We start from the raw sequence: 14,860 nt of genomic DNA on the forward strand, positions 1-14,860 counted from the left end.
CAACTCATTAACACTGCATTTCATATAGAAATGAATATATGCCTTTAACCTGAGGTTATGAAAAGAAACTGATAATTCAGAGGAGTTTGTGAATATTCTAAGGCTGAAGAGTCAACTTTGAGACTTCATGGGACAACCAAGACCCTGGTGGGAAATTAGACTGTGAGCAGAAACAGGAAGACAAACTTGGAAATATAATAAGTAGATGCAAGATCACTTGCTAAGACAATTTGAATTTACATAGGAAGGATGTCTCTTATGAAATTAACGTTGGCAGCAAAGTCTACGCAAAAGAAAATCATGCCTACTTCCACTTACCGTGCAGCTCAACTCCAAGGTCAGCTCTAGTTCACCCAGCTCATGAACTCTTAAGATAAAAGTGCCATAGTTAGGTTCAACCCTTGTTTTATCTGTGTGTTGAATACCATTTTCACATCAATTTGGATCTCCAAACTTACTTGTAAATTTCCTTAGGTTCTATCTAGTTTTTATCTTCTTTTCTATGATTATTTAGTACTCACAATTTAATCAGGATATTAGTTTTAATACTTCTGAAGAATTATTGACTTCTTCCTTCTGATTTTCAGAGATGCTAACATCTGTTTAGTATCACTGGTTGCAACTTCGTACTCTCCGGCCAGCAAACAAGACTTGCTGCAATACATTGACTATCACGAATGTAGAACTCCTGGGAGTCACCTTGTTCCACCTAGCAGCACTGGGTTCAATTGCCTGTATACAGCCACTTTACATATTAATATGAAATATGTATTTTATAGATACAGATAATTGAATATCATTTTTTATATGAAGCAAGCTTTATTTCTTTGTCCTGAGGCTAGACAATAGAGCAAGAAAGCCACTTTGAGGAAGATGGTGAGTTTGGTTAAAGGTCTCCTAGCTAGGCCTTGAGGGATGCATAGCATGTGCCCTTTGACACCTCGAGGTGATGCATTTATTGAAAGCCACAGGACAAAATATTCAAGCAAGTTTTTGAGGATGTCGTCCAGCAAGCAATGACATTCTCTGTAGAGCGTAAAACCAGAAAGCATCTCTCTTCTCTTCTTTTTTCCTCACTTCTCATGCTCCTGCTTATTTCTTCAGCTACAAGCGTATGTTATGTTCTGCAGTTCAGTGAGCGTTAGCCAAAGTATAAACAAAGAACAATAAATAAAATATACAACTTCTGTCTCAGGAGCAGCTACCATTTTCTTGAATATAACTCAATACCCATCTATTCCCCTCTCTGGACAATTTATAAAGATAAAAGCGTCTCAGAGCCCACCTCACCTCCCTATCAATATCCCTGTGGCAACTTTAGCACCTGAGAGCAAGAAATAGTGTAATGTGCACTGTGATTACCTTCCTTTTCCTCATCTCCTTTTATAACTGTATTGCTTACTTTGCCACATATGCTGCTGTTTGCAGATCCCTTTTGAATTTACATTTGTTTCAAGACACCCTTGTATTTAATAAGCCAACAATTTTGATAGCTTTTTTTAATCTGGTGGTTTAGTTTAAGCTAACAGAACATCTGATAACAGACCACAGAGATTAATTACATCGTGGCACACCCTTGCTTAGGGGAAAAGAAAGTATGCTTACAGTGCAATTTCCAAAACTATGATCTCTGAGAAGTACACATTTAATGTCTGCTGGCATCCTAATTTAAGTGAAATTTAGCATGTTAACTAGGGGTCTAAATATTTACAGAATAGGGATGCAACCACAGAAGTACATATTTGCAAGAACTGTAACATACCAAGTATGTGCTGTTACTTGCATGACACTACTATTCTTTTATCCTCTACATTATATGCTGAAAAAGTGGGGTTTTTCTATAGTGTAGGAATTGCAAAATGCAGTTACAGAAGTCTAATTTTTTTTACAAAAATGTTATTTCTGTGATAGAAGCAAAAGCCTCTAAGCCTCTCCTTATAGCCCCTAAGCCTCTCCTTATGCAAGCTGGTTGGTTTTGTTTTTTTTTTTTAATTTTTAACCATGTGCTCATAAGCTCTTTGAAGCAGATAGTCTCTCTACCTCTGTTTACAAAAAGTGAATTACATTTGTGGTTGTGTCATATCCTAAACAATGATAGTACAAAATTGTCAGGCATTGATTAACTGTGAAAAAAATAAAACAATTTTAACTTCCAAGCTCTGTTCTCAAAGCGCCTGTGCAGAACAATGTGGTCACTATAGGTCTGTATGGACTAAGACACTAATTTAGGTTTTCTAGTGGAATCAATCTATCCTTTCCTGGGTTTAAACATTAAGTCAGTAACTTTATGACACTGTTTATAAGGAGTGCTCTTGACACACAAATGGAACACTTCAGTCTGAGAAATGGAACTTAGGTTTTGTTGACCTTCAGACCATGCTTCAAGATTATTTTAAGAAAAGGTGGTCATAGGAAAGGTTTGTGATTTTGGTATTTGTAATGTTTGAGAAGACTGTGTACTCGTCTTGTTTCTCATACAGCAGTTTTTTCTTTTTAGTGAAACCAACATTAGAAATATTTTGACAGGTCTATCAAAAATTTTTACTGCTTAAAAGGGTACAGTTGAATGTTTCAATGCTCAAACAAATGCTCAGGAACTACTTAAAAAATTAAATGCCAATCTACAGCATTACAATGAGAGTACAATTCTATTACTATTCCTGATGACATTTCATACAGGAATTGTGCTGTAGAGCAAGACAGATGAGAACTTGTGTTAAGTGCAGCTTTTACTCATCCACAGTTTTTGAACAGAGCAAGGAAATAGACACAAAAATCATTTGAACTCTCAAATATTATATTTGCAAGTTCTGGTTGAAATTTTAAAAATGAAATAGTGTCAATCAAAGCAGTGTTTTACTGCTCGGTTCAAAATAGGTCTATTCTGAAGTACGAATCCATTCATACTGTTTGTTTTTTGAAATTTTTGTAGTCAGTAAAAGTTTGCTGAATGTAAAAAAAAGTAATTTTTAGATCTGAATTGAAAATATCAGTTTCAATTTTAATGTCTTGTAAATGAAAATTGGCTAGGGAAATATCGTAAGAGAACCTATTTTTTTGTAATGGTGATTGCCACAGCAACAAAATTAATAAATCAAAATGAACAAATTACAACAACACTAGAATGTCAATAAATTTGATAGGACATACTTTGAAATGTTCTTACTGAAAAACTTGTGATACCATAGCAGTATCGGGTAAAGCATCCAAATGATGTGAGAAAAATCCGACAGCAAAAGGAAACGAATGAATCACAGAATCATAGACTGGTTTGGGTTGGAAGGGACCTTTAAAGGTCATCTAGTCCAACCCCCCTGCCATGGGCAGGGACACCTTCCACTAGACCAGGTTGCTCAAAGACCCGTCCAACCTGGCCTTGAACAGTTCCAGAGATGGGGCATGAAGGTTATGGACAGAATAATATGAAGAAAATAGCAAAAGTTTCCAGTGAAAGTTTATAGAAATCATGTGAAGCCAATGTAAATCAAAGTCCAATAAATGTCCTGAAGGTAAAGAACCCAAAATGTTTTCCTTAAGCAATGACAATTCAGCATAATTACTCTTACCATTAAAGAACTGAGTATATTTGGCAGATCATAAAAATGAAATTAGGAAAACTTGGACAATATTTAACTGCTAACATTTAGATAAATAATGCAAACAGTAAACATTTCTATTTCTGGTGAATTTACAGGTATTTACAGTCACATGGCCTTTTTAGTGTAGAGTTTTAGCAGACTAGTCATTAGCAGCAGCAAGTTGGTCTTGTGGAAACTACTCAGTGCTGCTTTCCTTTCAGGACCCCCCTATTCCTGCCATCTGTGGCTCTCTACCTCTCCTTTGTCCTGAAACAGTAGTCAGGAGGCAAGTCACTGCAAGGAAACAAGTCTTTAGAGCACATTTCTGTAAAGATGCAGGCCATGAATGCTGCATGGATTTGGGGAAGTGGAAATGAGAAAGCAAGACAGTGGCAATAAACAGGCATGACAACTAGCTGACTAAGCATGAAAACATCATGGGAAAAACAAAATGAGCATGGAGATGAACAGTGCTGGAGATGAACTTCTGACTCTTCTGAGAAAAGGAAGGTTTGGGAGAAGGGAGAAATACTGTAGCATGAAAAACAGAAACTCGGTAGCCAGAGAAGCACTTCAAATTATTTCTTTTAATGTCATGTCATAACAGAACTGTAGAGCGCCCTTTGAAAGCATTCTTTTAACATCAGTTCCACATATAGGTTTTACAAAGATCTTCAATTCTTGCTACTTCCTGGTCAAACAGTTCTTTCCCCTGTAATAGCAACAGTGTGAGAAATTGCTGTTCCAGAAACATTCCTATACATAACAGTATACTTTGATGTGTATCATTCTGTTGAACCTCCTAAATGTATATAGAGGTGCCTACATGATGGCTACGTTTTAAAATGTTAGCTATTACCACAATGCCATTTTCTAAAAAAAAAAATGAAAAAAGATTTTCTCCTGCTTCCTAAAGGAATAAAAGCAGGCTCCCAAAGCAGTCTATAAGCCAGTAGCATTTTGCCAATAATGTAGAAGGTACACACCACATTGAAGGTTTATGTGAAGCCACTGCTTCTATACTCTGTACGATTTCTGATGTTACACTTTCAGAACACTGAAATAATTTTTAAGTTATGTTTTTCTCCCCAAGAAGCTGTCCTTTTCAGCCTGAAAATATTTTGAAAGCAAAATAACAAAAGCAACTATTTTGTGGTGATCAGAGTTTTTGAAAAAAGATGTCTTTTCTGAAAAACATGTTATACTTAGCATAAACAGCCATGTACCAGTGAGCATTTGTCTGTGAATCAAAAATACACTGATGCTACTCAAAGTCACGAAGACTACTCCTACGCTGATTTATCTTTGTATCTTTCACCACAAGTTTCTCTTCTGAGACTGCTATATAATGCAAATTATATTAGGGGTTGGGTTCCCAATTAGTAATTGTCTTATTGAGCTGAATGGGTTCTGCCACAAAGCCAGCATTTTACACAAGATGCCAGGTGGCAACTAGCTGGTGACAGCTTCTTGTTCAGAACTAACTTGGGCTGGACTGTAACTTGCTATATGCAGGCTGGCCAGCCAGCCCTGTAAACCAGGTCCATTTTAAATGTCTTCTCATTCACCCTGAAAAAATAATTAAAGGAAAATACTAGAAGCAAAGAATGCCCCATTTTCCAAGCATTTTGTAGAAAAGACGTTGTTCTTTCTTGGTGTAGAGGATACTTTGAGGTCCCTGAATGTGATTTAAAGCTCTTTACAATGCCTTGGTTTCTTTGCTACTGGAAAATAGATGATCTATCAGTAGAGGAATTGAGCCAGAGCTTAATCCTGAAAAATAACAGTGAATATCTGAAGGGGACGGTGAAAAACAGGCAAAAGGAAGACTATACTGTCGTCACTGCAAATAAGTAAATCTTGTCTTGCTCTCTGCTCTCCAAAACAGCGACCTACCCAACCTGCCTGTAGCCTGTGCCCAGTCCAGAGTTGCACTTCTCGGGATGGTGAAGCGTGAGGACGGGGCACCTGCACAAGAGATGGGGGAAAGGGATGAGAAGGGCAGGGAGAAAGCCAGGCGGCGGGGAGAGGCCAGGGAGCGCAGCCCTGAGGCACGGGGAGACGGTCGCGATGGGAGAGGGATGCGGGCACGGCGGGCGATGGGAGGGACGGGCCGGGACAGGCGGAGCGGAGGAGGAGCCGGTGGAAAAGCTGCCGAGGGAGCCGCGGTGCCCGGACCGGCTGCCCCGCGGAGGCAGAGCGGAGCGGAGCGGCGGGCGGAGAGCGGGGGGGGCCGGGAGGGGCGAGCCCGTGCCCTGCGGAGGCAGCGCAGCCCCTCGGTAAGGGCACGGCGGCGGCAGGGAGGGGCGGGCGAGGGGGCGTGGAGCCGGCGGCCACCCCGCCCGGGCCGAGCGGGGACGGCGGCGAGCAGTCGAGGGAAAAGCGGAGCGCGGAGCCGGGGGGCAGCGAGCGGCAGCCCCCCGCCGCCGCCGGAGCCCGACGGGGACCCCACTCTGCCCCCCCTCGCCGCTGCTCCTCCCGCCTCCCGCACACGCTCCGATCGTTTCCCTCCTCCAGGCTGCACCGCGCCCGGCTCCGTGTCACCCCGCTCCCGTCGGCGGGGGTCGGGGCTGAGCCGCCCCCCCGCCCGAAGGCAGCGCCATGTGAGCGAGCCCCGCGCCGCCGCCTCAGCGGGCACGTCCGGGATGTGAAGAGCCGCCGGGCCGCCCCCCGGGCCGGAGACTCGCCGGCGTCCAGCCCTGCCCCGGGCCAGCATGACCGAGGTGAAGGCCAAGGAGCCCAGAGCGCCTCCGCCTGCCAGAGCCGGGGCGGTCCTGCTGCAGGGCCAGCCCGGCCGAGACCCCTTCCGCAGGGAAGCGGAGGCCGTCGACATCTCCCTGGACGGGCTGCTCTACCCCAAGAGCAGCGAGGAGGAGGAAGAAGAGGAGGAGGAAGAGCCGCGGCAGCGACAGCAGCAGCCGGCGGAGGAGGAGGTCCGGGACTCCCTCTCGTACCGGCCGGGGAGCGGCTCCCTCTCGGACAAGGACGCCCTGGACACCGTCCTGGACACCTTCCTGGCGTCCGCGGCTCATGCCAGCTCCGCCGTAGCTGCGGTGCCCTGGTGCTTCTTCGGAGCGGAGGCGGCGGAGGCGCCCGGCGCCCCGATGAGCCGCGGCCCCTCGCAGAAGGCGGGCGAAGCCCCCCCGGGGGCGCCCGGCCCCTCGCAGCCCCCGCCGCGGCCCGCCCCGCTCTGGCCGGCCGGCGACGCGCTGACCGCCGCCGCCAAGCCGCGGCCGACGGGTGGCGGCGGCGCGGAGGGTCCCGCCGCGGCCCCCAAGGGCGAGGCCCCCGGGCTGGCGGCGCTGCCCGGCGGGGAGCGGGGCTTGTCCGGCGGCGGGGCCCGGCCGGGGGAGCCGGGGCAGGAGTACCTGCACGTGCCGCTGCTGCCGCTCAACTCGGCCTACCTGGCCTCGCGCACGCGGCAGCTGCTGGACGTGGCGGAGTACGAGGGCGGCGGCGGCGGCGCGGGGCCGCGCTCCTCGCCCCCCGCCCCGGACCTGGCGGGCTACGGCTACCCGCCGGCGGAGGCCAAGGAGGGGCCCTTCGCCTACGGCGACTTCCAGCCCGCCCTGAAGATCAAGGAGGAGGGTCTCGGCCTCGCCGCCCCTTTCGCGGGCGGCAGGGCCAACCCCGCGGCGGGCTGCGCCGATTACCCGCAGCCGCCCCGGGCCGGGCCGGAGCCCTCGCTGGAGTGCGTCCTCTACAAGACGGAGCCCACCCTCCTGGCCGGAGCCTACGGGCCGGCGGCGGCGGCCGACAGCCTGCCCTCCACCTCGGCCGCGCCGCCGGGCCTCTACCCGCCCCTGGGCCTCAACGGGCACCAGCCCCTGGGCTTCCCGGCGGCGGTGCTGAAGGAGGGCTTGCCCCAGCTGTGCCCGCCCTACCTCGGCTACGCTCGGTAAGGGGGCGCGGCGGCGGGCCCGGCCGCGCGGGGGCCCTGGCGGAGGGGACGGGCCGAGGGGCCGCGCTGCTCCGCGGGCGGGCTACGCGCGTTCCCCGCGCGCGGGCGAGGGGCGGCTGTGCCGCGGGGCGGGGGGTTGGCACCCCCAGGGGCTCTGGAAGGTGCCGAGGGATCCGGTGTAGTTGGGAACTGTCAGTGCTAGGTTAACGGTTGGACTAGATGATCTTCAAGGTTCTTTCCAACCTAGATGATTCTGTGATTCTGTGAGACGAAGACGGGCCAAGTTTCACTCGTCGAAGCCCCGTGTGAGGCTTCAGGCGGTAACTGCCGCCGCGTTTCCATCGTCCGTATTGTTTGTGCACGCCTGGGAGTGGCGGGTCTGTGTGAGACCTGCACAAGGTGAACTGGGCAGCTGGCACCTCTCAGATCTTTTTGGCACGGTGACGCCCCGGCAGAGGTTGCGTTTTCATCGCGATGATGGTTCGGTGCCATCAGGTCTCTGAGCAAGTGACCGGCCCCAGAGAGGGGGAGCGGAGTGTTCTCCAGGCTGTCCTCACTGACAACGAGACAATATTCATAAATACCGAAATATTCTCTAAATATTATTCCCGACTTGGTAAACACCAGCTAATTTCACACACACACACACACACACACAAATTGAAACATTTGTGTGTTGATTTGTTAGAATGAAGTGGCTTACTATGATGCCAGGATGTTGTGCATTACCTAGAAATGTATGCAAAAATACATCTATACAATGCCACAGTTTCAGCGGAAATCTTTGATTTTCGTAAGCGTAATGATTAAGTAGATTAGTCTGTTTCTTTTCTTGGAGAGAAATTCGGAAGTACTTTCCACTTTCCTCAAGGTGCCCATCATAGGTAGTTATTGATGAGAATGCTGCAGCTGAATGGGAAGAGGCAGATATTAAAAGATTTTTCTGGCTGAAATGAAACTTAGTTATTTCTCATGTGGAAGAGGTGTTTGCAATTCAACTGACTTCTATCATATTCTGTCTCTGTACCATTCTATGTACAGGAAAAATGAGTATCAGTCAGTATGACTTCACTCACAAGAGTTGTTGATCTGAGGAGTACGAACATTTTAATGAAGAGTTTCTAGATTGTAACTTTTTTAGCTAAAATGGATTAAAATACAGCTGTGCTTCTTGCTCACTACTCTCCTGTTTAATGACTAGCCAGATGTTACAAATGTGCTTTTTACCCTAGGAGAGACAAACCCCTAAGCACAAAGGCACTCATACTTTGTTTTTGTCTTGTCCTTCTGTAGCTTGATTACAAATATGGAAAGGAAATTTTTAATATCGAACTGATTAACACAGGTAGGTAGTTAACTATTGCAAAACTAGATATTTAATTTCTCTTAATTCTTTTTCTTTTGAAGGCCGGATACAGAAACCAGCCAAAATTCTCAATACAGTTTTGAATCGCTACCCCAGAAGATTTGTCTCATCTGCGGTGATGAGGCTTCTGGTTGCCACTATGGAGTACTTACCTGTGGAAGCTGTAAAGTCTTCTTTAAAAGGGCAATGGAAGGTACTAAATGATGCCGTTGTTCCTGATTATCTGAATTATTGCTTTCTAGGCACTGCTAAGAACATACTGTTTATTTATTGCTGATCTTTAAAAATCTTATCACTGTAGTCTTGTTTTGGTGACTTTGTTTAAATATTACAGTAAATACTGACTTAAATTCTTTCTTAATTGATTGTGCTAGTATTACTTGTTTTACTTTAGTTATTTGGTATTTATTATTTACTGTTTATCAGTATTTCTGAGTAGGCAGATTTCATAAAAAATCATGTGTATTACACAATTTGTTTTAAAAAGTGTAAATGGTATTCAAAGGAAGATTTTGTGGGTATGAACTAATGATAGGTTGATAAGAATTTATTTTGGCTTCATTCTCTTTTTGAAGTCGTGGAATTTTTCTTGCTTTCAGGATGCAGAATTTGGCTTCCTGAGAATTGCGGAAGTATTTCAAGTTTCACTGAACTATTCCAAGTCATAATAATAATAATAAAAATAAATGGGTTTGACTTTTGTTCCAAATAGCTGTTAAATTACAAAGTCAAGCTGCAGGTTTAATACATCAGTAGCAATACCAATGTTTAATTTTTCTTTTTGTATTGTATTATATGCCTTATCACTGAGATTTTCAATATGTGTACAAGGCCAGATTGCTTTACATAGTTCACCTGATGAAGCAGTAAAACAAATCCTTCTACATTTTATGTTTTGTCTCCTTTTATGGTTTTTATCTGATCCTGTCAGGACTAGGATATTCAGAGTTCTGCTCCATACTTAACAAAACCATTGTTACAATGTATAGGATTCCTTAAAATAAAAAAAAAACCAAAAACTGCATCATGTATTTTCTTGTTGTGATACATAGTTTATTCAACTGTGTAGAGTTTATTGCTCTTCAAATGAAAAGGGCAATACTGGAAAATTAACAGCTTAGCAAAATAATGTAGTTAGAGTTTTTGTTTCAGTGTGGTGTTTTCTACTTTAAGCATGTGCTTGTTTTCTTCCTTCAGCATACTGGATACCTGCAAAGTGATAGCACTAGACTAAGTGGGCTAGATGAACTTTTGAGCTAGTGCTGCATTTTCTCTAATACATTTAATGGGATTCATGAGAAAGCCATTAGAAACATACGTGTTAGGCTGCAAGGAAAACACTTGGCTCTTAAATCGCAGGAATACATTTAAGTTTCACTGGCTGTGCTAACCAGTCTCTTAGTTTGCCTTCACATTTTTTGCTATGTTTGTTTTGGTAACTCTGATATATTCTTTTAAAAAAAAGTCAGGGAGTTGAAGTTTTAAGAACAAGCATAGTATATTTTATGAGTGCCATATTTTAAAATAAGTTTTATTATTTGCTTTTCACCTATACAGTAATATTTAATTTTTTATTTGAATTTGATTCTATCACTTCTGAATTTCATCTCTTTCCTAGACTAGTATCCAGTTAGTTTGTGCAGTGGGTGAACCTGCTCAAAAACATATCTTATTACTGTTAAGCATAAATGTTTTAATGATAAGTGTTAAGAAGGCATATAAATTGATAGTAGGAACATCTTAAAGTCGTTTTCACTGATTATTTAATCAAAGTCTGAATCTGCAGAATCTTACCAGATTAAGAATGTAGACATACAGAGAATAAGAGGTCAACACAGTTACACAAATAAAAGGCTTATGTTTTGTATCGCAACTTCATACTTTCAATTTTTAAGTGATTCTAAAGACTGAGAGTATGGTGAGAAAGTGTGTTTGTGTTTTTTACTAAGAACATTCAAAGAATAGACAACTACCTCAGAAACCTGACCATAATAAGAAAAAATACAGGTTATGAGTCTTACAGGAAGAATGACAGGCGTGAGCAGGATGAACAAATAGTTACCTGGTTTTGTGTAGAAAGTGCAAGACTACAGAGAGTACAGAGACTAAAGAGGTGGACTTCTTATTTTAATAGAAGCATAGAATAGGATTACTAGCATTTAACTAATCCCATTTATGGCCAGATACTTGATTTCAATTAGACATAAAGTACTTTTAAATTTATTTCTTATGAGAAATAAAGGTGACAAATTACTCTTCTGTAAGAAGAAACGTAATATTTTTTTTGTAAAAGCAATAGAAAATAGTTTTTAAAAATTCATGGTGTCAACTGTATAAATTTGAGGCATTTTTCTTATATAAAATGTCCCCTTGCCCATCATTTTTTTCAGTGGGAATGCATTATTTACCTCTTTAAATTTTTAGTACTACTACAGATATGTGGGGGTTTTTTAATAATAATTCATGCAAATAAAATGTTAAACTTTGTGAGTGCAAATTCACGATCAAAACACTACTTTTTTATGCTTTCAATAAAGTACTGATCACCGTGAGAAGTTAAAACATGATTGGAAATAGATGGGTTTTGCTCCTTCATGTATTTTCTATATTTTGAGATCTTTTTTGTATGCTATGAGGTTTTCAAGTGCGTAGATAACAAGGTACATATATAGTGTTATTAAATTTGTTAGAAAATGTCTATTTTCTATTTTAATTATTTTTGTAATCTCAGATATGTTGGCTGTTTCAGATCTAATAGCCCATGTAATTTTTTTTACAGAAATTGTCCTATTCATACACCGTTTGTTTTACTCTCCCCTAGTGTGTGGAAAATACTGTATTAGTTAAATGCTTCATTTGGGATAAAATGGACCATTACATTATCCAGAAAACTCCATTTTCCATCTCTAAATAAAGCCAGAGCTTATTTAAAATACTCAGAGTGAACAATCATTTAAAACTGTACAGGCGGACCTAGAAATGTTTCTATACCAAGTATGATTTAATCATACATTTGAATATAACTAGTAGGAGCACATACAGCTTAACAGGGTGTCATTATGTGCCGTGCTATATGACTGCATGTCAGAGGTTTCCTGGTTCTACCTAGTCACAACTCTTGCATTTTCACAACTGGCTGTTGCTTAATACAAGTTAACACCTGAGCACATTTCAGCAACCTGGAATCTTTTGCAGATAAAACATACAATTACATACAGACATTGAGATCCAGGAGAATATTGCCCTATTTGTCCTATTGTTATGATACCGTCTTCCCTTATCCTCAAAGACAGTATTTTCTGTGAGATTTGTTTCACCAAGCTGGAGGCATTTTACAATGTGGACATCCATATTTGGGCTAATCACTTTAGATGTCCTTTGGAGAGCAATAGGCTATTAAAGAACCAAAATTTAGACATCTACTCAGGGTAAATTGCATCCTCAAGTGCCTGTTTTTCTCTCCGGCCCAAGAAAGGAGTGTACTCTACTTGTTTTGATGGATGCCTACACTTTAGAATCTAATTAATCGAATTAATCCTGTTTTAATGTTTTTTCAGCAGTTTATTGAGTGTTTTGATCAATGGGCAGCAATATCTGGTTCTTTGCACATTGCCTTTTTCTGCTACTAATCTTTCTGGGTTTTCTACCTTTATTACTCTTAGAGTGAGTGACCCTGTCCCACTGATTCAGTTGTAGGACAAGTCAAGGAATAAGAGGAAAATAAGTATGAAAAAACTTACCATGGTAACGTGCTGTGATACTTTCACTAAAATCAGAATGATGGGATGACTGAAGTACAAATATAATGCTTCTTATGTTGGTAGAAAAATGTAGCACTCAGGGATCAGAAGAACAACAAATGGTACTTTAATGATGTATACCTCTGAAATACTTGGAGTGTTTTTAAAGTAGGTTTTGTGTTCAAATCGCATGTTCTGTATTTGTAAGAAATAGACCCCTTACTGACAAAAAAGCTGTCAGTTCCATCATTTTGCATATTTATACCACTGATATAGTTAATTACTTAAAGACAGTGACCAAGGAGCAATTGTGACACAGTGCCATAAAAAGAACTGGAAATACTGACTTGTAGAAGCCAGCATCTCCTGAAAGGTTTTAGCTGTGGAGAATTTTTACTGTTGTCGTTTTCCGTATTTAGACTCAAACGCCTTATGCCTTTCAAGATGTTGCAAGGGTAAACAATCTAGGCAGACCAACTGAAAATCAATATGAAACAGTAATCCTGATTTTGCAGTTCATGATAGTTTCTGTGAAATAGGACTTAATTTTGCTTAATTTGTTTTTTCTGTTTGTTTTTTTTTTTTTTTTTTCCTGGTTGGAAATGATGGGACAGGGAAATTAAAGAGATTAAAAACAGGATTGTAACTTCTAGCTCTGTCCAGAAATGAATAAAAACAGGATACCTGCTTTTAATTGTTCTGTTTTGTAGATATCATAAAAACAATGTGCTCGGCTTGCTATCTGGAGAAGTGATTTTGGAAGGAAAAAGACAATGGTGTTGCATGATTCACAGCAAAAGGCAGAAAGATTTTGAGATCAGGATACAGGAGACAGAGAGTCAGTCAAGGATGTCACAAACATTAGAAGGGGTTTGTTGAAGAGAAGGAAAGCAGTGTAAGATATATGGTGGTTTAAAAATGGTGCATCCCTTCTAGAGAAACCAATTTTGTTTGGCTCATTTATCAAAAAAACCTGCTTAAAACCAGCAGACAATGGAGTGGAAGAATACCAAAAGTTTGTTGTAAGTAGAATTATGTCAAAAATTACTTGTAAATCTGTTCACTAAAGCAAAATACACTATAAAAAAATACTAGGTTTGACTTAGGAATGAACATTTTATGGGTTTACATTACTTTTGAACGAAACATTTTTACTCGACCCTTTTTTCCTTCACATGCAATTAAGGCAAAGGAATGAAAGACAAGTTTCACAAAGATGAAGGAACTACTAGTACCTGTTATAATTACAAACCCCATCACAACACGCAGACAAAGTAAGGCAGTCACCCAGGATATGAGAGCTGTGGTCATCATCTCTAATTCCCGAAGGGAGTCAAACACACCTTTCCCTCCTTGCAGCCCTGAGCACCAGGCTGTTGGATGATTTGGGATGCGATCATTCTTTATTGTTTTCACTTTGAACTATATTATTATAAAGAAAGGAATTCCACATTATTTCAGCTAGAAGAATGTTCCAGGATGGAACATATTCACAAGTTACTCTGCTATCTACTCTTTGCCCTCTCTGGTCCACTGAATCCTAAATTCTTTGCTGTAAAGCAGAGTTGCATCAGTGGCAGGCCTTTATACCAGTATAGACTACAGAGTAGTAGTCAGGACACCTGCTTAAGAGTTGGGAAATGAGAATTTTATTTCAGTGGGCAAAGAGGGGAATTGAAAGCAAGTCCCCCACTAACTAATGGGCTTTTTATAAAAAGATTATGCATGGTGAAGTCAGTGGGGGATGTGTTTTTTTGTTAAGTGGTTAGAGTCTTACGTCTCACTTCAGGGACTTTCTTATTTTTAGAGAAAATGTTAGCACAGAAATGAAATTGGTATTAAATGATTAAAAAACATTATTTGAGATGAGTGGAATCTTGGAGACTGTAATGGGCTGTAATGGCATACAGGGACACGACAGGTGTATTTTCAGTGCTTCAAACTATGTAGTATAGACTCCTAGTTCTCCAAGACCGAAGCTCATAAACTCGCATAACGAGAGGTAAACTCAACCCACATTTACTGTTTTGCACATTGAAACAGTGTAAATAGAAGAGTGTTAGATTTAGATCAGAGCAAAGGTCGTTAGCTGTGTTTCCCATTCCTGATGATGAACTAGGCTAGACTGTTTGCCTAGTTACAGAAAACCTGACTGTCAGAGCAAGTACAGTGTAACTTGCCCTAGTATGTTGTCTTAGCTTCCAGAAGTCAGAGTTTTATGCAAAAGCTACATCTGCACCATTATGGTTAGTACAGGTATACAGGTGAACCTATT

General features: G+C 42.1%; 1 protein-coding gene across 3 annotated transcripts in view; it reads left to right on the forward strand.

Moving 5' to 3' along the window:
* Nucleotides 1–5,543: 5,543 nt before the first annotated feature.
* The window catches only part of PGR (progesterone receptor), a 37,209-nt gene continuing 27,892 nt past the window's right edge, over nucleotides 5,544–14,860 (forward strand). For 2 of the 3 annotated variants that reach the window (XM_074816199.1, XM_074816200.1), the window contains exons 1-2: nucleotides 5,544–7,476; nucleotides 8,887–9,038. In XM_074816199.1, coding sequence (XP_074672300.1) covers nucleotides 6,293–7,476; nucleotides 8,887–9,038 — 1,336 coding nt within the window. In that variant the 5' untranslated portion in view covers nucleotides 5,544–6,292. Of the gene's footprint in view, nucleotides 7,477–7,973; nucleotides 8,096–8,886; nucleotides 9,039–14,860 lie in introns of those variants that run through there. The other variant, XM_074816201.1, reaches the window with a different exon arrangement.

The sequence above is a fragment of the Strix aluco genome, chromosome 2 (genome assembly GCF_031877795.1).
Source record: "Strix aluco isolate bStrAlu1 chromosome 2, bStrAlu1.hap1, whole genome shotgun sequence".
NCBI classification, from domain to species: domain Eukaryota; kingdom Metazoa; phylum Chordata; class Aves; order Strigiformes; family Strigidae; genus Strix; species Strix aluco.